At 39.3% G+C, this 22,248-nt stretch overlaps 1 protein-coding gene across 2 annotated transcripts in view; it reads right to left on the bottom strand.

The window, feature by feature from the left end:
- Nucleotides 1-22,248, bottom strand: part of GRID2 (glutamate ionotropic receptor delta type subunit 2) — a 783,779-nt gene that overhangs the window by 276,486 nt on the left and 485,045 nt on the right. For both annotated transcript variants that reach the window (XM_035325267.1, XM_035325268.1), the window contains one exon: nucleotides 11,898-12,103. In XM_035325267.1, the coding sequence (XP_035181158.1) occupies nucleotides 11,898-12,103 (206 nt within the window). The remainder of the gene's footprint in view (nucleotides 1-11,897; nucleotides 12,104-22,248) is intronic.

Here is a 22,248-nt window from a genome sequence, read left to right as displayed (position 1 = left end):
GTGGAAAAATAAGAAAGCCAATTACATTTTCCTTCCTCCTAGCTTTAGATCTCGGACCTGAATAGGCATTTTCATGTTTCTTCCTTCAGTTGATCATTTCCTTCTGATAATGGGCAGAAGTCAGATGATGATCTGAATTTTAAGATCTTTCAGCAGTCTTCAATATGACCAAGGGTCTCATGGTTCAACTCTTTGGGAAATGGCAAAGTTGGGGAATGCAGTCTGAGGGGTTTCTCTTTGCATATGATGAATGTGAATGCATGATCAGACAGCGGCATCAGGAAAGTGGCCATACATTATGGGCCCTCTCATTCTACTCTGCCTCCGCTCTTATTCGATGTGTATGTGGTGGATCCAGCTGCACCTTAGCCTGCGTAAGTCTGTCAACTAATCTGATGACAGCACTTAGCTTTCTGCATCCTCTTTGAACACTGGTTTGACAGTGTTCACCGTTTGGGTTCACCGTTGCAAGCCTAATTAGGATGCTCAGTAATGGCAGGCTGGCAACCCCTATCTGAACAAGATGAAAATGAAGATTGATGAAATGGACAAGGAAGAAGTACTTTCACCCCAAACTCAGCACTTGGCAATAACTCCCTAACACAAATGCTTTAATATTAAAGACAGTAATGTTCTCTCAGTAATGAAAGACCCGTGACCATAATAAGCCAAACTGAAATGTAAAGCACTTGGCTTGGAAGTAAAATTAAAAGCAAGTGTGAAGGAGAGAAGCATGAAAAAAAGGTCACGCAACTCTGCAGAGGGTGTAAATATTTAAAAGACTGGTTTTATTCCAGCTTGGAATGAAACCCAAAAGTTTTTAAGTTCTGTGAAAGACTTTTCAGGGCCCAAACTCTCAGGTAGTCTGCCCAACTATCTTGGAAGCACAGACCAGAAAAAACTTCTTTTTTTTAATGGAAAAAAAAAAAAAAATCCTAGCTGGCTTCCGTCAGGATCTGAGCTGTTAAAATCAATGAAGTGTTTCCAACATTTAACTCATTTACAGAACTGAAACCACAAACTTGAATCCCTAAATACTGATTCCAACAGCAATGTACTGCTGGTATGATTTCTGCACTACAAGCACACTTTTTGGCTTATGCATGTTAGAGGAATATATGTAAAACAGATTATAAATAATACATGATTCCATTTTATAATTATTAATTTGCACTCCCTAAAATGAAGGCAAACCGTTGCCAAAAATAAAAATCGAAGAAGCACAAATCAGATCCGCATTTAACTTGCTATCATGAGGATGCCCCACAGAATTCAAGTTCACAGGAGACATGAAGCGTGTTGCAATTTACACATTTTAAGTGCCCAGCCGGTAAGTGTGTTTTGCAAGCTTTTCTGCGTGCTGATTTGCAGAGTAGGGGTTGGACCTGCTACTTGGCTTTTCCAACACTAGCCAACGTGCTCAGCTATAAATTGCACAGTTCAAACCTGGCTGATGGCTATCACACACTGCTTCTTGAAAGTTGCCCAGTTTAGTCTGACAGATAACCACAATGAGAAACAGCTGAGCATGCACTACCTACCCTCCAGACTGCCATCAAACCTCATATGAGACCAAACCATCTAAGAGCAATCAGAGAAACAGATCTTCATCAAGAATGCAGAGATGATTCAGATATTTTATAAACCACAGAATGGTTTATGGCCAGACTGAAACATTAAATCACGCTTTGAAGTGGACTAGGAACCACTGTACTGCTCAGATTTAAAGAAAGAGCTCAACATCAATACGATCAGCTGAAGAGACAGGTGACATTCTGCCCTTGACAGAATGTTGAAGTACCTGGAGAAGGTGTAACCCAAAGTACCCTAAGGCATCCACAAAATACATCTGTACCATGCTGTCAGCTGCAAATGCTGGAGATGTTATGAGCCTCAGCTGAAGAGTTGTCCGTGAACCAGGAATTTTGTAGACCCAGCAGCCCCTCTCCTTGGAGAGAAGAAAATTTCTACATTGAAGTGTCTATTTAAGAAATACATATCTACCTTTGAAAGCTGCAAGGGCTCTCAGGACACATTATCTTTCTTTGTTCATACATTTCCAGGCGATTCAAATGTGGACTCTGTTTTAAGGGTGTCACACGTGAAAAACTTTCACTCTTCAGAGTACCCCAAAATGCCAAGTACATTATTTTTGAAAGTCTCTGCTTAAATCAGAGCTTGTGGGAAGCTGCTTCCAGCAGTGGTTTGACTGAAATTTGAGAAAGTTTGAATTACCACTTCCCATTCTCCATTACATTCTCCCTCCCCTACATTCCCCCAAACTTCTTGTTCAAAGCACTCTCCAACTGCCTTAGGAGGAGTTAAAAGGAGCTCCCGCCCTTGTGCCTCTATAACTAAGTGAACGCTGTATGCGAACTGTTCTTTAAGACTACTTCATTTACCAACTCGTAAAGAAAGCTGACAAAAAATCAGTTACTTCATTTAATCTCTTCTGAATTTGTGGCTGTCCAACTCTTCAGCAATGCCAGCTCGGAAGCCAGATGGAGCACGAAAGACCAGACAAAACAGACCTCCTTCCTCATTTAACACAGCAGGTTAATAGCATCACAATGCAGATTTCCATTTCCTCTTTTTCCTTCTCCCTGTGTTTTCATGTCCAGTCACTGATGCTTAAATTAAATTTTGCTGACAGCCTGAACTCCTACTGCTTCCCATGCCTTATTTGCTCTCAATTATATAAACTTTCTCATGTATGGATGGATATGTATCCATTTTAAGATAAATACTGGTTCCGTTCCCTAGCAAATTTCACGTGATTCTCAAGAATACCTTTCAAGAAACTCTAACAGAGTCTCGAGTATGGTATCTCTTTTCTTCACACTGTTTGAGGAAACTGACCACTCTTCAATATCCAGGTTCAACAGTTACCATGTATCGCAGCAACTGTGAGAGCTAACTGGTGGGTCGCCACTGAACGTGCCAGCAGCAAAACGGTGCAGTCTAAATCCCAAAGACGGGCCCTGAGCAGCTTTGTGGAAAGTCCTATTATAGAGGATCCTGAAGAAGTAACACCGTGGGATGCACCATCTACTGTTTCATGTTACCCTGTTTTCTTGTATTTATCAGGACAAATTTTCTGGCAACTTACACCAGATACTCTGGTCTAAGAAAAGGGTACCAACATCCAAAGCTGGGTAACCTGTCACAAACAAACTTTAGTACTTGTGTAATTAGCTTTTTCGTAATCAATACTTAGAGTAGTATTGTTTTTTCCATTGAGCAGTCTATGTTTTTTCTCTGCAGAATATATGTTTATCAACAGCTTCAGCAGTGGCTGCCTAGTCACTTGTAAGTAGAGAGGAAATGAGTGAGCTCTCCATAGGGCTCTTATTTAAAGATGGGTGGATGGCAAAGGAAACCAGCAGATAGCATGTTTTTACAAAATTGAAGTCATACTTTTTGCATCTACTCTTACAATCAGCAGAAGCAGCTGTTATTTTCATTTATGGAAATTTTAAGATGAATCACAACCATTAATTTATTTTCCATTTGACATGAGAGCATCCTGGACAAAAACAGATCTTTTGAAATCATTTATAAATGAGCTAAATAATACAAGTCCCAACTAGGGAAATATGATGTTGGAAGCTGAAAAATTAGTGTTGCCTAATAGAGAAATCAGCTCTTGATAGCCACAGTCCACATCTTAAGCTCTGTGGAGACCACAAAGTCAGCTACTGTCTGCTAAGTACTTCCAAACTAGCATAAATTATCTTAACAGTTTTTAAAAATACCACTGCTGATTATGAAGTATCCACAAAAACATGCTCAATCTTGAGGTTCCCATTCTTACAGCAGTTGTTTCTAGTGATGTAGCTAAGTTGTTTTTTTTTTTTTTTTATTAGTGTACTGCTAATCCATTTGCAGATAATTATCCAGTTCGGTTAAGCAAAATTTAAATTATTTAAATCGATGCAAAATTGCTGATGTACACGTGGCAAAAAATACTACAACCAGATGAAAACTACAACAACAAAAAAATGGTGAAAATGTGGGAGATCCTGCTCAGCTAAATATCATAAGTAAATTACAAGCTAACACTAAAATAGCAGTGATTTTTTTTTTCTTTAGAACAAAATAATGGTATAATTTCATCATTATCACATGGAAAACTTTAAAAATAGAAGAACTAATGACTTTTAGTTCTCCTCAATTCAGTCTAACCGATGGACAAAATAATTTCGATATTAATTGATTATGAGTCAATTGTGCTTCGGGGTTAGAAACATTCAACGCTGAATTTTCACATAACTTGGAAATTAGTTACATTTCAAGGCAGCCTAGGCAGGCTAATGCATTGGCTGTGCCTCCATTAACCGGTGAAAAGGAAGGAGGTAGGGCAGCTCTGCCAGTCAGGAAACATGGCTTTGGAGGAAAAATTGGATTAGAAATAGTTTTGTCAAATCTTATCACCCCCTTTACGTTAATCCTCTCTAGCTGTCATTTTACTTCAAAAAGGCACTCAACCTGTGGCCGTCAACTACATATTCATTTTGCAGATGTTCAGAGTGGGCTCTTTATAACACCTACATGAATCAGACAGCCACACTCAGCTCCATGGAAAATACCATCCTTTAATATACTGACTGTCTCTATCAATGTGCATATAATAGCCTTGTTACATTGTTTCATTAATGTGTTTTATAGCTTTCCCTTTTTTTATTTTTTTATTTTTAATAATTCTGTTTGGCTGGTTGAAGCAATTTGCTCTTCATGGCAAGACATTTGTCTCATGAGGAACACAACAGAGGTGTTTATAGTGAAGCTATAAAAGCAAGGAGGAAGGATAAGCAGTAACCAAGACTATCAGATCCAATTAAAATCTCTGGTATAATAAAAGCAGAATATAATCAACTGTGATAGCAATTTAAGAAAGCAGGAGAAATAACAGCCAACCCAAACAGGAAGAAAAAAAAGTTATTAGTTATTAGATCTTTAAAAATCAAGGGAGCTCAGCCTCTCAATTATTTATTTTAGTCAAGAGAACAGCACACCCAGCAACAAGCAAGGTCCCTAAGAAGAGAGTGCCAATGAGCAAGTCATTAAATGCCATGTACATTAACAGAAAGAAATTTATAGGAACGCATAACCAAACAGTTGTCTGCACAACAGCAAATAGGTTGCTCATAAAGTACATCTTACATCTTCTACTCAGTATTTAAATGCAAAAGCTTTTCTTCTTTTTTTTTTTGTGAGATGAAATCACTAGCAGTTCAACTATAGGTTTTCTCAACATTTGCAATAAATTACTTATGAAATTGTAATGAAACTAGACTCATGAATTGTAATGTACTCAGACTCGTGAATCTGGATTGAAACTTACAGTTTGGGAGAGAATCAGAATTAGGGATAGATGAAGAGATGAAGATCATCAGTTGCTTCTAAAATTTCAAGTAGAAAGGTTCAAATTGAGAGTACAGGTCAAAGTTTACATCCAGCGGGGAATTTGTTTTTCTTGTTTTACTACACTGAGGGATGAGGCATTTTAATGTGTAACTACTAAAATGCTGATAGTGTAAATATTTGTATCAATAACAAGACGCAGAACAATTACTGTCATGCACATTGTTAAGCATACATCTATACAATGAATATATGTGGTTTTTGTTTGTTTTTATTAATGAAATAAATTCTGCTTTCAGAAACCAAATAATAAACTACAGGTTTTGCTGTTGGCAGAGAGGTAGATCTGATTTAGACCTTGCAGCTTTGCTATCCTCTGGTATAGGACAAAAACCAGCCTCATGTCAATAATCTATAATAAATATTGTGTCATTAAACACCACCACACATCATGTCACAATAAACAGTAAAAAACGGAAGAAAATCCAGAAAGAAGATAAATGCTGAAATAAGCAGGGTTGTTGGACAAGGTGACCCCCAGAGGTCCCTTTCAACCTCAGCCGTGCTGTGATGCATTGTAAAGTAAACAAATGTTCCAGTTCATTTGGCTTTTGACAGACCCTTCACTGAGGCTCTCCTTGTACCATCGGGAACACAGAAAAGCTTATAAAGCATAGACTACTATGGTATATTGGTACCATTAGACTTATAACATCAGGCAGGCTTTTGTCTCACTTTTCACATCACATAAATATGGGAGGCATAGCTGGTTGCAAGATAAGCATGCCCGTGTTCTGGTTCTCCCTAGCTGCTCTGATTATCAATTCTACTTAAGGAACAGGACCGACATGCAGCCAACCCAAACGTACCAGCTGAGCTCTACCCTACTGATGCGCTGCCTTACTTTTCAGGAACAGCAAGGTAAAACCCTACTTCTAAAATCCATATCAGTGCAAAGGACGTGCAGGTGGCTGCCTGCTCCATGTTATTCTTTAAGGCAGATCTAGACTCTCTGTGTTGGAATAGAAACAACACAAATGTTTTCTCTTCAATTTAGATAGTAAAATAAACCATATTAGGTACAGCATGCTGCCCTCAAGTATCCCATCGCTACAATGTGAACCTTAATTTCACTCTCCTCCTGATGCTTTACTGAAAATACAGAAACAGAATGGATTGCTTCAGGTTACGGTCATGGTGACGACGCATGTGATACAAATCCCTTTGAAGATAACTTATTTCAGCGCTGAAACTTTTTCCTCTCTCATTTGCCTGTGATTAAAATGTCTCATCTTTAAACTTGTGCCTATGGCAAGCAGGTGCATAGAAAAGCTCTATCAGCATCACTGCGTTCATCAAGAATTAGAAAATGACAGAAAAATCACATCTGATCATTCATCAGCTGAATGGCCTATAGTAAAGGCTGGAAGAGCATAAAAAGTCGGGAAATTGGACTAAACAGTAAATCCAAGATTTTCTCAGATTTTAACTGAAAGCTGAAAATCTGGAAACCTCAAGGACCCCTGCTTCCCTTCTTGCAGGTAAAAAAAAAAAAAAAAAAAAAGTCACAAAAGAGTCTTCTGCTACATTTAAAGGATGAAAATTTTGACATGTTCAGCATGCTGAACAGTAAAGGGATTTGGAAGACCCTGAGAACTAAAAAAATCCTTTAAGCCTCTAGCTCACTTTGCAGCTAAATATTCTGTGTTTAATACTCCAGAAAGAACAAAACAAAAACAAAGAGGAACATATTTAATTAGATTGTCAGTAACAGCAAATTACAGTGGGGCATGCTGAATGGATTTTTTTTCTTTCACCACAAGCTGTGACATAGAGAATGGACTCCCAAAAAAGCAAGTGCTCTTGAGGAGAGCGCTGGTCTAACAAACTCAAACACACTTTGAAAAAAGAAATTGTTGAGAAAGAAAACTGTAAAGAATAGAGCATTCAGCTTACTTACAAGAAAAATATAGCAGAAAAAATAGTCACTGACAGTGTGAGATTTGGTTTTAGCCTCTGAAGATCATCTCTTCTAGCAAAACTGAACTTCTGTCAGCAGATTAGGGTCTCAAATTTTAAAGATTTTAAAGAGGCATCCATGGCAAACAGTAGCTAACAGCTGATCTACAAGTTCAGCTGTGCCACAAACAGAGGCAGGGTACCACCTAGCACATGCAATTCAAGAATGACCTAGAAGATAATGCCTTCTTCAGAGCTGGTTATATGCACTTGATATTTACCTGGAGTCTTCCATATTCTTGGATGTATGTAATCCATTCATGACTGAACAAACACCATTACCATTTCCCCCCCTCCCGGGAAAACCACCAAACTTTGGCAACAGATTTCAGTGGAAGTAGCATCCAGATCCACCACTCTGATCCTTGTCTTCTGTTTTCAGCTGAATTCATCTCTTAACTATATATCACATTTTTCTCTATTTTTCTTTATTAATAAAAAGAACAAAACACAACCAAACGCTGAAGTAACATGTAAAACTCGATGAGAACAGCATCACAGAAAATTATTTTAAAAAAAGAGAGGTCCATAGACCTTGAACACACAAAGGCTGAGTAAACCTCGAGGATAAGAAGTTGGATAGACTCTCCTAATTCACAGTAAATGAGTTGCTTAAAGAAGTAAGCCTGCTTAGAGAGCTATGTAACACTAAAGCAAATCCCCATCTTGATCTAAAAAATCTGACTTGTTCCATGATCACATCTGAAGTTGAAATCTGGCAAAACCGTGTCACTACATCAAAAAGGCTTTATTTTTTGAAACACTGAAGTTTCAAAGTTCCTAGTATTTCCAACAGATGACATGATAAAAAGCAGGAGAGTTGCCACAAGGAACCATGTAATTTCACAGAATAAATGTTACTACTCATTCTATTCACAGTAACCATTAGAAAAGAATAACACAGTGGAGGTTCGGTAACCACTCATTTTAAAATTATATTTGCTCTATAAAGATTCGTTTTTCTCTTTCACTTGCATACTACTTCACTTGCATGACAAGTAGTTTGGAAGTGTTCTCACCTGTTTCTGAAAGAGGTCACTGCCCTTCTCACACATGGCCCTCACTTTGCAAAGCAGGCTCAACATGAGGGTGGTTTCCCTCTCCCCTTTCCTAAAGGTTTTGCACGGTTGTTTTGAAACGCCTTCCCACCAAGGCTGGCATGGGGACAGACTTTTTCTTGTCCCAGAGTCCCTGCTCTTTTGATAAAGCGTCAGGTGATTTTTTATCTTTCCTTCTAACACTTGACCCTGGATTTTTGCCCTTTCACTGAGCTTGCAGGGACATCCTATTCCTCTTCCCCCATATAGCTTTTCACATCCTGGAAGTTCATCACAGTTCAGAAGAACACATGCAAAAAAATAAATACTGTTCACATCAGTCACCAGCACTACTGTAGCATAACAATTTTTGCCTGAAAGGGTTGGTCGTAAGGTGCTCTTCAGCAATCAGAGAAGTTTGGACGGCAGTATTTTGCTTCATGTACAGGACCTAGATGATTATTTGTGGTACATAAATACCTTACCCAACTGAAAACCGAACAAGTCACTGCTAGATCCCTGGCATTGGATTTTTCCAGATTCTTCCATAAACTCTTCTGGGGAGTAGTCCCTATCACTGCTAGCTCCATGCATCCCCACTCTGTAGCGCCACAAATATCACTGTTTGAGCAGAATTTCTCTCCATCCTCCGGGCTCAGAGCAGTGAAGGACATTGGAGAATTTGGCTGGTCTCTCCCTCTCTCATTATATTAATCCTACAGCCCAAAAGGAGAGAGAGAGAACCCTCTCCGCTTCCCAAGCGTCCCTGCATTTTCATGCCCCACAGAGGGCAAATTTATATGCAACTGTTTCTTTCTTTCTTTTTAATCTCCATAGTCAGAACAGTGCGTTTACATCCTAGTCTCCATTTTCTTGTGTATACAAGCAGAGATCTCATCTCTGCAAGCTCCAGAGATATAAAAGCGGGAGAGAAAGAAGAGATCAGCTAAGACCCAACACAAAAGGCAATGCTTCTTAAATCAAACAAACAAAATACCAACAAAACAAAATAGAAAGCTCAAACCCAGCATGCTCTTATTTAAAAATAACTATTTCAATGAGTCAGAGCAAAGATAAATTCTACCACAAGGAATCTCTGATTTGCAGACTGCCTATTTACACAAGCTTCTGTCTATTTACCCTGGAAAAGTTGTTACTTGCATAGTAATCAAGCCCACGCTTACTACAGCTGTTGCAGAGTCAATGAACCCTCTTCTCAGCTAAACAATGAGGGGGTTCAGCCAAATCAGTCGGTCCAAGAAGAAGGGACTGAGAAGCAGAGAGTATGTGATGCCTAGGGAGAGAGGCTGACATCTTACTAGGCAACTTAAATGCATCTCCTGGGCAGAAAAGCCATAAAACATTTTTAAACAAATTTAAAATATATATATATAAATAAAAAAGAAGGCTTGTCTGCATATGCAGTTGTTACTTATTAACTCCATGTTTTATGTTCTAACTCCACTGTGTTAAGCTGAATTATGAGGTTAGACTGATCAGGCACAAGGCATGCTCTGGAATAAGCATGTCCACACTTGGATTGTGTAGGAATTAAGTCTCAACCCATTGGTAATCCATACGCTTCATCACTTCCTTGCCCATAAGGTTCAGCTTCTGCTTCAACTGCAAATTAACAGATTTTGACTATCCATTGGCAAAGCTATCCCAGCAAACTTCTTCTTGCACAGGCACTGATTTGGGAATGCAACTGTTGTGAAGTGCAGTTTGATCCCCCACACCAACAGAAACAAAGTACATGCAGTAATGCCCTTCCATTTGTGTAACTCCTCCTGCTGAGAGGCCTTTCACTGCCAGTTTTACCAGCCACACATCATACCCCAGATAAATGCTGGCAAAACCTCTAACGTAGCATCTGATACGAGACTCTCTGTTTGAACCTTACTCACAAAAGACAATGACCTTTCCCGACAGTCATACCAGGAAAGGAGAAATGACAGTCTTATTTTATGTTAGAGTGGCCAATGCCAAAGTGAGAATGCGAAAAGAAATTGCTTACATTCTTGGCAATACATAAACAGGATTTGAACATTGTTTTAGTTATGCAGTCTTTATTTATTTTTTAATATTTTAAAAGCTCAATGCCTGCAACCTCATAAGATGACAATGACTTTCTTACTATGATTTTTTTGGTAAAAAGAAATGATGCTAAAGCAAATGTGTTTTCTTTAAAAGACTGCTTTTCTTTATGAAAAACATAGGAGTTTTGTCTCACTGAGTTATTGTAGTTAGAGCCCTGAATCCTTCTGCTTTCAGGTTGAAGTGTGAAATATCTAACAATGCCACTTGTTGAAAAATAAGACATATGTGACTTGGGTGATAAGAACAGTGCGGAACAATCTGCAACATTCACACAAACTGTTTACATCTTATAAGACACTGCAAACATTTGGATAGTGCAGCAAACCCTCATCATTCAAAATTAGCAAGCTTGAGTGTGTAATGAGGACAGCAGAATGCCTAGCCAAAAAAAAAAATTACTTTTCTAAGTAATATTCCTAGAAGTCTTTTAGTTGAGACTGCATACACACAGTTTTTGAGCCTGAATTTCTGAAGACCTACATAATACAAAAGTTAAAAAGTAATTAAAAATAATAATAATAAAATAGAAGTTACGAATGTATCCAAGGGGAAATTATTGTAGAGAGGAAGTATATTTCTGTGGACCAGGAAAAAAAAAAAAAGGTACTTTCAACCACAGGTTCATTATGAACAGAGTAAACACACATTAAATAAATAAATAAATAAACTGGAGAAATATCAGTGTTGTGTAAAAAGAACTACGCCACACATTGAAAAGATAAATTATGCAAGTCATAGCCAAATGCTCCGCACAAGTCTTTTACCTCTAAATCATGACGAGATTTTTGAAAACTGTGCATGCTGCTTGCCATTTTTGTTTGAATATGTAGGCAGAACATCAGCTTATCGTCTAACTTTCCTCAGTTAGATGCAATCCTTCATGCATTCCACTACCTTACTACTACTCAGTTGTAAATAACAGATCACTATAAAACATTATTTTCTATGAAAGACGAAGTGCCCGTCAAGTAAACAGATTTTACCCACAGATGCATATGCTATGTAACTAAAAAATTATAAAACTATAAACTATAAAACTGTCAGCTGTAAAGCTGTTTTTTTTTTTTTTTTTTCCTTTTTTTTAAGCAGTGGGCGCAGAGCAAGGAAATGGCAGTACAGTACCCATAAGCTTGAAAAAAGAAGCTGGAGGGCTAATTCTTCTATGTATTCCCTAACTGCTTTTCTGCATGCAGGATGTAGTTATATCCCTTTGTAGGCACATTTACTGGCGTAAAAAGATATCCATACATGATGATCTTTAAAGAGAGAATATTTAAATATATTTTTTAAAAAATAAATACAAATAAATTGAATCTTTTGACAAACAGTTGTTGACTTTATAAACAGAGTAAGAGGTTACCACTGCTGAACACTTACCTCTGTTATGAATGACTTGGCTGTCGAGGGGTTCATCACAAGAATAGCCCGCCTCAGAGTGTCCCGGTAGCGGTTCAGTTCTTCTATTCGCATAGTGGCAAAGAGCCCTGTGATCATTTTATTGATGTTGTTTTCTACTTTCTGCAATGCTACATCCATTCCCTGCTGAGATACTTTGTCCAAAAACTCTTGTATTCCACGGATATCTAGGAAAATCAAAAGCCAAGCAAGATGCTAATTGGTAAGTGGAATAAAAGACCCAAAAAGCCATTCAGCTTCTCTCACAAAAATGTTTTGTTCAGTATCAGGTAGACCCCTCTGGGCTTTAACTTAAAATTCACTGGAGCTCTTCCCTGAGCTATGCTTGTGGCATTTCTTACAATACTAAAACACAAGAAATAATGGCTACACACCAGTTCCTGTCCAAAAGAACCACTAAAAATCAAACCCATAAATATTTCTAGCAACTTTCCTAATTCGGTCAGTCAATCATCTTGCTAGTTCCATAAAGGATTTTCATGCTAAAATCCATAAGTACCAGTGAAGCTACGATGACTGCAACTTACAGTGCTTCCTCTGAGTAAGGGTTGTCAGAGGCACTTGGAAGTGGGAGGAGGGGAAGAAGTAGATTCTTTTTGTTGCTGGACTCAAAGTTATGTTACCCACAGCAACACGACGTAGCTTCAGCTAAGTGAAGCTCTTTAATAAGTCTTAATGTTGTTCTAAATTGCCCAGTTTATTTCCTTGAAAAACAAAACAAAAGGCAGACATAGTTGCAATGGTACTGCCTGCTCCAGTCTGATGCTGCCACCATTGGCTGAATTTAAGTCTTCCATAGCCAACTGCTCCAGCAGAGCCTTCTGGCTCATGCCAAGTAAATCCTTCTTTAAAACTGAGTCAGAAAGGTAGAACCGGTCCACAAAACACTAAGTATTTTCACCGCTACCACCAACTCGTAATATGTTTAATGTTCCCTGGACAGAAATGGCTGGATGCTCTCACGCTGAGATGCTACCCTTGGGCTGGCTGAAGCCTTTTCCATTACTGATTTTCATAGCTAAGAGCAAAAAGGGGTTGCTTTGGTTTCCCCCCTCTTTTGAATGGCTTTACTGAAGTAAAAATTAGAATCTTCCAATTTAAAATCACTTGATGACTTCCCAAGTCAGAGCAGGATCTGCTGGGCCCCAGGGAAATCCCCAGTCCTCACCTTCTGACCCATATTCACCAGTGCAGCTTCTAAATCTTTTTTATGTAACCAAGCCACCAGCTCCCTGATGTGCAGTCACTCAGACCCACTCTCCCAGAGGACCCAACAGAATATCCTTCCCTCCCTGTGCACCAGCCTCCCGCAGACCAACCTGATCCCATTTAGAGAACAACAGAGCCTGAGAGACAACATGACAGATACTGTTGGGCACAGGCAATAGGGGCATGGTATTCGGTCCCATCCCTGGAGGACTGCAGTCCCGTCTCTGCCTCCCTCCTACAGCCGTGATGCTCTACCAGTGCCCTGTCTGGATCACTCACTTCCCAGGCAAAGGTCCCTCCTGAGGCCACAGGCTGATCACACCTCTTTCTTCAGGAAACATCTAGTACCTGAGCAGGCTTCCAACTAGATTGTCGTGAGTGCTTGGTTGCTCTGAGGCCTCTCCTCCTCTCCTATCTTCTTCTCCCGCTCCCTTGTTGATTTAATCATACTATGGAATGGGGAACCTAAAAAGCATTCGTGCTACAGTGAACTCTATAGATGCAGTTTCCATATGATATGGGAGGGCTGCAAAAGGTTGGAAAATCAGAGCAGACTGGAGGCATGCCTGAACATGGCAGGCTGGGAGCCCCAGAAGAGATGTTACACAAACAGCCACAAGCTCAAGCAGGAAAGGGCTCTCAGATGACCCTCAGGGTGGCCTATTTTGCAGGAGCTCAAAGTGACACCATGCTGGCACATTGTGATAACAGCTCAGGGCAACCCCTCGACAAACCACAGAGAATAGCAGAGCACATTGCTGTTGTTTTACTTTATCAGGACTGCAGTAACTACATTCTCATAGGAGTACATTGACAGGCAATGGCCTTTAGAGGGACCAAAGTCCATTTTAAGCCTAGAAGAAATAATGAAAATCAGCCCTTATGAGTAAAATATCGTGAGAACACCTTTTAAATACCTTCCCCCAAAGCTGCCTAGATCCCAGGAACCTCCCTTAGCCTTTGAGACAGCAGTGCTCCCAGTGCTCGGCTGCTCTGTCGGTCCTGCGGATGCACACAAGGTCTGGGCCGCAGGGGAGGATTAGGTGTGTCCCCACCCCTCGCCCCCAGCAAAGCACCCACAACATGGCAGGCATGCAAAGATCAGGGAGGTTTCACATGTGGATTTAGCATGGAAAATGCGAGTGGGAAAGTACAAGAGCAGAGCAGCTAAGGCCTGGCCAGTGACCACGGCAGACGAACACTACACGGTCTGAGGAGTCTAACAGAAACACTCCCACACCCAGACATGATGAGCCTGTGGGGGAAAGGCTGAAAATTCCTGAGCTAGAAGTCTCTATGTTGACTGCTGCAAGAACTTTACTAAAACTAAAGGCAAGCTTTCCTTTTTTTTGCCAACCTCAGTCAATGCTCTTTCTATTTACCTTTTTGTTTATAGATTGGGGGGAGGCAACACACTCTGAAGTTTGAAGGTGCTAACAAACACAGGTGATATTGCTATTTGATTTCAGGCTTGGGCAAAATAAAGTAACTGAGAGGTTCTAGGTTTCAGACAAATCCAATGGCACAGTCAAAAAGATCTAAGGCATAGACATTCCCGTCTTGATCCACTTATTTTTGGCAATGAAGAGTAGCATGAGGAAAACAAAGCTCAGCCTCCACGGTAAAGAAAATTTTCTGCAGAGATGTTCCAGCTAAAGAGCATTACAAGCAGCCACCCAAGCAGCCATCAGGCAGCAGATTCCCAAAGCCACTTCCAAATAGGAAGACCTGGCCATATAACAGCTTAGAGCCAAAGAGCCCACAAAAATAATTCAACAGCCTTAGTCTTAGAAGTCAGCCTGCCACCACCAGAAAGTTGGGTCTCTTGCCTAGATCTCTAAAATACTGCAAACTGGATAGAAATTTAGGCCAGAAACAGCATACAGCACAGCAACACCAGTCTTCAGAGACTGCCGAAACACCAGTATTACTGAAATATTACACTTCAAGAATAGTTTAAACACAAATAAAATACATGCTTATCCTAAAAATAAAGTTCTATAAGAGAATCAGATACTAATTACAGCTTCTATTTAATATCTAAATCAGGAAAATTAAAATCAGTCTCATCAGAGATGTTAGATTTTTTTTTGGCACTTTGAACAACAATTTAAGAAACAACAAGATTATTTGAACGGCTACAAATATGCTTCAATTTATGCAAATGATAAAATAACTTCTTTAAAATAACTTCTTTCCACTTTAACTCCTTCATTCTTAAGTTCCTGGGGCTCACCCGCTCTGCAAATTATTCAACTTCCAGACAAATGGAGTAAGAACTGGATTAAAAACTCTCAGAAATTAATTTCGTAGTGAAGCCTTTTTTAAAATTTAAATTCTATAGCATAAACCCATATATTCTTCTCTAATACCACAACATGGAACACAGATACCCAAGTTTTATTTGTCCTTTCAAAACAAGAACATTGCACTTGATCATAATTTATAAACGTGCTAGAATTATTATCTGATATTTGGTATCATCTGTTTTGTCCCAGAAACCAGATTATAGGGTCAAATTGTTTTGTTTGCCATGAATATCTGCAAATATAAACATTGAGGCAACTATACTGAATGTCCATTGAGTGAAGGGACAAAAGTGACAGAGGCCCAGTAATATTCTGAAGTTCTGCATTTGTCAGGTGATCATGCTAACAGTGCTTGTAGGAAAACAGTAGTGTCCTAATGGAAAGGACACCAAATCATGTTGCATAAAAATTCTTTACTAGTTCTGCCACTGGCACTGATAAAACACAATGCTGAGGACAGGAAGCAAATATAGACTCTGCTTTACTTCAGCCTACCCAGTAGGAAAATGGAGATACTGGTGATGCTCACCTGCTGCTGTGAAACAGCAGAGAGCACAGAAACACCCTGCTATCTAAATGCTATTTAAATCACGATGGTACTTCCAATATTTCATCAGCAAGTCACTAGCAATGATCATATTCAAAGCGTATGCCAAAGAACAGATGCTACCACTGAATGGGCAGCATTATCTTTCCTGCGTGGATTGTCTGAAAGTGGCACATTTCCACACTGCACTGTGGAATCATCTTTCTAATAGATAAACTCCTTCTGCAGAAAAATCTGGCAAGCAACCTGTGACACAGATGGCTCCACTGCGGAGACAGAGAACTGTTCATGTCTGGAACACAGGTGTTTCTTGCCCTGAATTTGCTAGCCAACCTGTTGCCCAGCCAGGAGACACATTTCTATTTTCTATGTAAATCAGATGAATCACAGCCATTTCCAGAAATGCAGAAAAGCTGCCCATTATCACCAGTATTAATTATTCTCCTTACCGATTAAAGTCAACATTACCGTAGAGAAACAGACTGATGCTAAAGCCAAAGCTACCTCCTCCTTCCATCTCAGTGTCATTGTTAGTGAAATTACCTTTTCTGTGTTTTATTATATAGCCATCACTTCAACTCTACACATGCATGCACAAGAACATAGTACCATTCTGCATTCAGATATTCAGCATCAGCTGTAAGAGTTAAACCTGGCTGGAAATTGAAAAGAAACATTACCAAATATTCTCCTTTTCAAACAACATTCTGTCTGATGTCAGCCATTGTAAAGGTTGTCTGGGATGCTCAACAAACAAGGAAGCAAAATTTATTTGTGTGGGTGAGTTCAAGACCCATGATCTCCTACTCTCCGAAGATGTGACTGATACATTCAAATGCCACTTGACGAGTCAAGCTGAGATGTGAATCCAGATGCCAGCTTTACCAGAGGTTCAGTCATTACTGTGTCAGTTAACAAGGGCATGACCTATGAAAGTTCACAGCCAATGAAATACAAGCACCTAAACCCATACAGTCTGTTCATTGATCATCTTTTGGGTACATGAGTGAGACCATAAGATACAGGTAAGCATCTTAAATGCTACTGCAGAGCATACTCAGAGCAGAGCTACGCATCCTTCAAACTATGGGTCCGATACCTAAATCTTAACTGCCCAACCTGGCAGGAACACTCAGACCTCACCTAGCACAAAGAGTAGCACCATTTAATGGAAAGCATGGCAGCTTTATGGTAGGAAATATGCATAAGCAGCTAGACAGGGCAAAGTAGCCAGTATTTTCAGTAGATCATGATGATTTAAAGTCCAGAGCGTTCCTTGACACCAGATTTACAAGGGCTGTGTCTTAGCTCCCTTTTTACTGAGGTCGCTATGTATGTGATACACCTGAAACAAGGTGATTCCTGACTTCCACTGCCTGATCTTAGTATCAAAAGACGAAATTTGCTCTTCCCACAAGTTTCTTCACTGTGGGATCACATAAGTTAACTCTTGCATTTCTGTTTCTATGCCAATTTCATAGGGAGCCACTCCCTTGTTCTGTCTTGAGAAAAAGCTAATGATTAGGACACCCTAGAGATTGAGATAGGCTGAGGCTAAGGTATCTCATACAGTAAAAGCAGTTTTTGTATGTAGAAGTAAAGCTTTTATAATCCATACAAAATGAACAGCAAACACTAAACGAACATCTCATGCCAACTATGTATTACTCTTATTAAAAATGGGAATTCTTTAGGTTAGAAATAGATACAAATCTTTAAAAATATTTTTTCACATCATGCTATAGCCAGAAGAGAAAGATGGCACTAGTCACCAGCAGCAAAAAACTAATCCATCCACTTTTATCATCGTATACCACCTAAAGTACAAGGCACTCACTGTTGCTGAGCACTTTGGTTATCTCAAACTTGGTTTACAACCATTAGCTCATCCTCCCTCTGATACCATTTTAGATCTGAGAACATTTTCCTTGTGGTACCCAGATGATAAATTCCATCTGATTCAGCTGTGGCAGTAAAGGTGAATGCACCTGTCATAAATATTCACTGGCTGATTTACACAAAAGACCACTTTATTTGTACAGTTGATGAGAAAAGCCATTGTATAACAAATGGCACTGTTCAAATTCTTATCAAGAAAGCTTTGTAAGTTGAGAGCAGTGATTCTTCCTTACACAATGATGGCTAACATGACAGCAACTATTAATTATGGAAATGTACTGCACACGAGGGAGACGTGCAGCTCTGGCTGGACTCTGTGACACCACTCTTCTTAAAGCCTTGAGCAAAGATTTCACATTCCTGCATTTGTGTTTATTAACATGCTTAAGGTCTAAACTAAGAAAAACAACAATTTAACATGATGATTCAATAACAGTCCTTCATCCTACTTTAATAGCAGTGGAATTCCCTCTCATTATTCAGGTTATATGTAATTCAGTGAACCTCCAAAGTGAAAGAAACAAAAATAAACAAAAACCAAGGACCTACTGTGGTGGTTTTATTCAGGTGGGCAGCCAAGCTCCACCACAACCACTTTCTCACTCCCCCTCCTCAAAGGGAAAGGGGGAGAAAATATGATGGAGAGGGCTCAAGGGCTGAGATAAGGACAGGGAGATCGCTCAGCAATTATCGTGACGGGTAAAACGGATTCAGAGTAGGGAGATAAGTAAGATTTATTGCCTATTACTAGCAAGCTGGAAAAAAGAGAGTAATAAATTAAAGAAACCAAAAACTCGCTTCCCCCATCCACCCTTTTCTAACTCCTCCATAGGTCCGGCCCGGGGCCTGCTCCTGTGGGGGCTCTCCATGGGCCACAGCCTCCTCCAGGCCACATCCACCTGCTCCACCGGGGGCTCCTCCACGGGCTGCAGCGTGGAGATCTGCTCCGTGTGGGACCCATGGGCTGCAGGGGGACAGCCTGCTCCACCAGGGGCCTCTCCACAGGCCACAGGGGAACTGCTGCTCCAGCACCTGGAGCACCTCCTGCCCTCCTTCTTCACCAACCTTGGTGCCTAAACAGCTGTTTCTCACTCTCTCTCCCAGCTGCTGTGTAGCAGCAGATTTTTTCCCCTTTCTTAAATCTGCTCTCCCAGAGGCACAAACAACATCACTTATTGGTATAGCTCTAGCCAGCGGCGGGGCCCTTATCTAACATGGGGCAGTTTCATCTAACATGGGGCAGTTTCTGGATTCTTCTCACAGAAGCCACCCCTTGCCCCAGTGCTACCAAAACCTTGCCACGTAAACCCACTACACCTACATAGCACTCTCATTGCTTTTTATCCGTATTTGGGAATTGAGCACTAGCTCCAACTCATTATAAATACATTTAAGCTCAAATGCGTAATTACATGTGGAATTTCATTTATATTATCAAAATTTTGGGAGCATAACAAGTAGAGATTATATTTCTCAGGGAAAACTGAAAACATATAAATGGTAAGAGTGACTTTCCTCCTCCCTCACTTGCAACTTTCTGAACTTTCACACACACACAAAAAGGCATAAAATATGTTTCAAATTTCTTAATATAATCCAGCTGAGAAAAAGGAAGAAAAATAAACAGTGTATTGTTTTTTCTAATATGTTTCCATATCAAACCATAAGAAGAGCATGTAACACTAATTTGGTTGTTTGATATGAACTATTGTGGCACTACTGAAATGCCTAGGAAATCTTTATTTTAAAGGATCCTCCGACTATACCATTGACATTAGGTTCTTTTTGTTTCATGGCATACTTCAATTATTAAAGATTACACTTCAAATAAGGAAAATCAATACAGACAATCTCCAGAAGCCAAACCAATATTGCAGGAGAGATGCTAACTTTCGTAGTTTTCAAATCCTGCAAGACTTAAGATTCCAACCTTAGTGATGACTGTGATGACTGACACAAGATTTTTCCTTTGAGTTTCTCAGCTTTATAACTGTGAAGTTAAAAAAAAAAAAAAAAAAAAAAAAAAAAGGATAAAATAGATAAATAAAATTGAAGCTATTGAAGCTAGAACTAATCCTTAAGAGTACCGGCTGCTACCTTAGGTTTTTGAAAATAGAAAGGGAGCCAGATTGTGATCACTCCTCACTCATGGAGGCTGACTATCCAATAAATTCTACAATCACATACTTTTGACTGCATAACCTGCTTTCTACCTCTTCGATCAAATTCTTTCTGACTACAGTTTGCATTAGAGATTTCCAAAAGGCCTCTAGTAGTTTTCTTTGAGTAAAACATCTTGCAGAGAAATAAATTTTTCCCATCTGTTGCCTCCAAAGATAACTGCTTAGAGCTTACTGCTGTTTATCTTCAGCATTTACTCTCCTCTTAGAAATTATGCCAAACTTGAAAAATAGTACTTATATCCTACACAGCTGTACAACACAGCTCTATGCCTACATACACATCATTATTTAACAGCAATCTATACTTCTGTGTATGATATACTAGCTTTCCCTGGAGGTCCTCAGAACACCTTGTTGGTTTTCAGAAGTGTGAGGCACCACACATCTCTGTCCAAGGAGGTGGCAGGGGACAGCAAAGCGACTTTCCTTGCAGCCCTTCCTGGTCATAGAATAAACATGACAGTGCGTGCGATAATCTTACTCTAGACAAATTGTTCTCTGACTGAACGTCAATCTGTTTCTCAATAATTTTTTCAGTTGATTAAAAGTTTACACTATGGCCACAGGAATACAATATGAATGGACTGGCAATGCGAAGAACACAACCCACAATACAGATAAAAATAAGATTTACAAATACTGCAGTGCATCATTTCTAGCCTTTTCCAATTTTTCTTGACCAGTTAAAACTGTGTGAGAGAAATTTTCTTTTCAATTTACAAAACCACCTGACTTTTATGACATCATCATGACTAACTCATGCCTTTTTCCTAATGGCGGTATAATTTCTTCGACGTGCAAAATACTCTCTCTGATGAAGGGGTTCCTCTTTTGAAAACTGCCCATTTATTCAGCTGCCAAAATATCCACTTACGAGCTCAATTTGAATACTTTTCAAAAGATACTAAAATTGTATTGAAAGCTGAAAAACACTTAGCTAACAGCAGTGCAGCTAATAGATCAGTACAAGAGTGAGGTACTCAGATAGTCTTCCAAATCCAAATAGTATTACAATGTCACTTCTCTTTTTTGAAGCTCGCAGTCTGCACATGCCCAAATGAATTTCATACATCTGCAAAACCTCTAGGTAACATATGATTTATGGAGATGTTACACAGATATTAGGAAAACATCTACAGTTTGATTTTGTGCTCAGCACTGAAATTCTATAAACAAAAACTCGATCTTCCTTTCTTATTAACACCACACAGAAAGTGCTCAGGTCAAGCCTTTGAGAGTTAGATTTATTCCATCTTAAAGGAAATCAACTTGATCAAATGATAATCCTCTCTTACCTTTCTACATATTTACTCATAGCTCCTGGAATGTGTTTCCCTGACTATTATCAAGGTAAAAAGCAAGAGCATGGCCATTGTTCCACTGCATAAATATTATAGAGTAATTCAGTTAACTCAAAAGTTAAATAATATTATGGACAACCAAAATATATATCCGATTTCCGGTGGTATGTCAAACAGCAAAAGCAAATTATTACACAAGTTCTCACAAACAGCTGCCCACTTGCAATGTAATTGACACATTACAGTTACATGGATGAAAAATACATGTTCCTTTCTTTATCTGGATGACATAATACATACTAATCCAAAAAGAATATAGTTCAATAAGAAGCTTGAATTAATTATATGTTTATCGAGGCACAGTGAAGTAAATGAGTACAGGATCTTGGCAAAAAGCCAGATGAGTAATAAACAGTTTTAAGACTGTCTGGAGACAGACTTGAGAATATTACAGTCATCAGGCAGCTGAAAACAGCCTCAGGGTAATTATGAGCATTTGCAATCGATTAAGGAGAGTGTGATTCTTTTATGAATCTTTATTAAACTTACATTAAAACTTTAAATGATTTGAAAATGTTATGGTTCCAAGTACATCTTTGTCTGTGGTCATCATTTATTTCTTTCTGGAAAACGTTTATGCAGGCAAGCGACAATGAAATTATTTGCTTTACAGGTTCTCAAAGGAGATGCTTGGAATCCAGGGCCCATACCTGTGGGGCCCATACCTTCAGTGCAGAATATCATCCCTTTAACAACCTTCTCTGCATCCAGCTCAGCCTTCCCCATTCCTTTTTCAGGATCTTTAAAGAACAGTACTCCACTCCCATGCTATCCCATAGCACTCAATTTAATAAAGCGGGCTGG

This window comes from Oxyura jamaicensis, chromosome 4 (assembly GCF_011077185.1).
Source record: "Oxyura jamaicensis isolate SHBP4307 breed ruddy duck chromosome 4, BPBGC_Ojam_1.0, whole genome shotgun sequence".
In the NCBI taxonomy this organism is placed as follows: domain Eukaryota; kingdom Metazoa; phylum Chordata; class Aves; order Anseriformes; family Anatidae; genus Oxyura; species Oxyura jamaicensis.
This window is presented reverse-complemented; position numbering and strand designations above follow the sequence as displayed.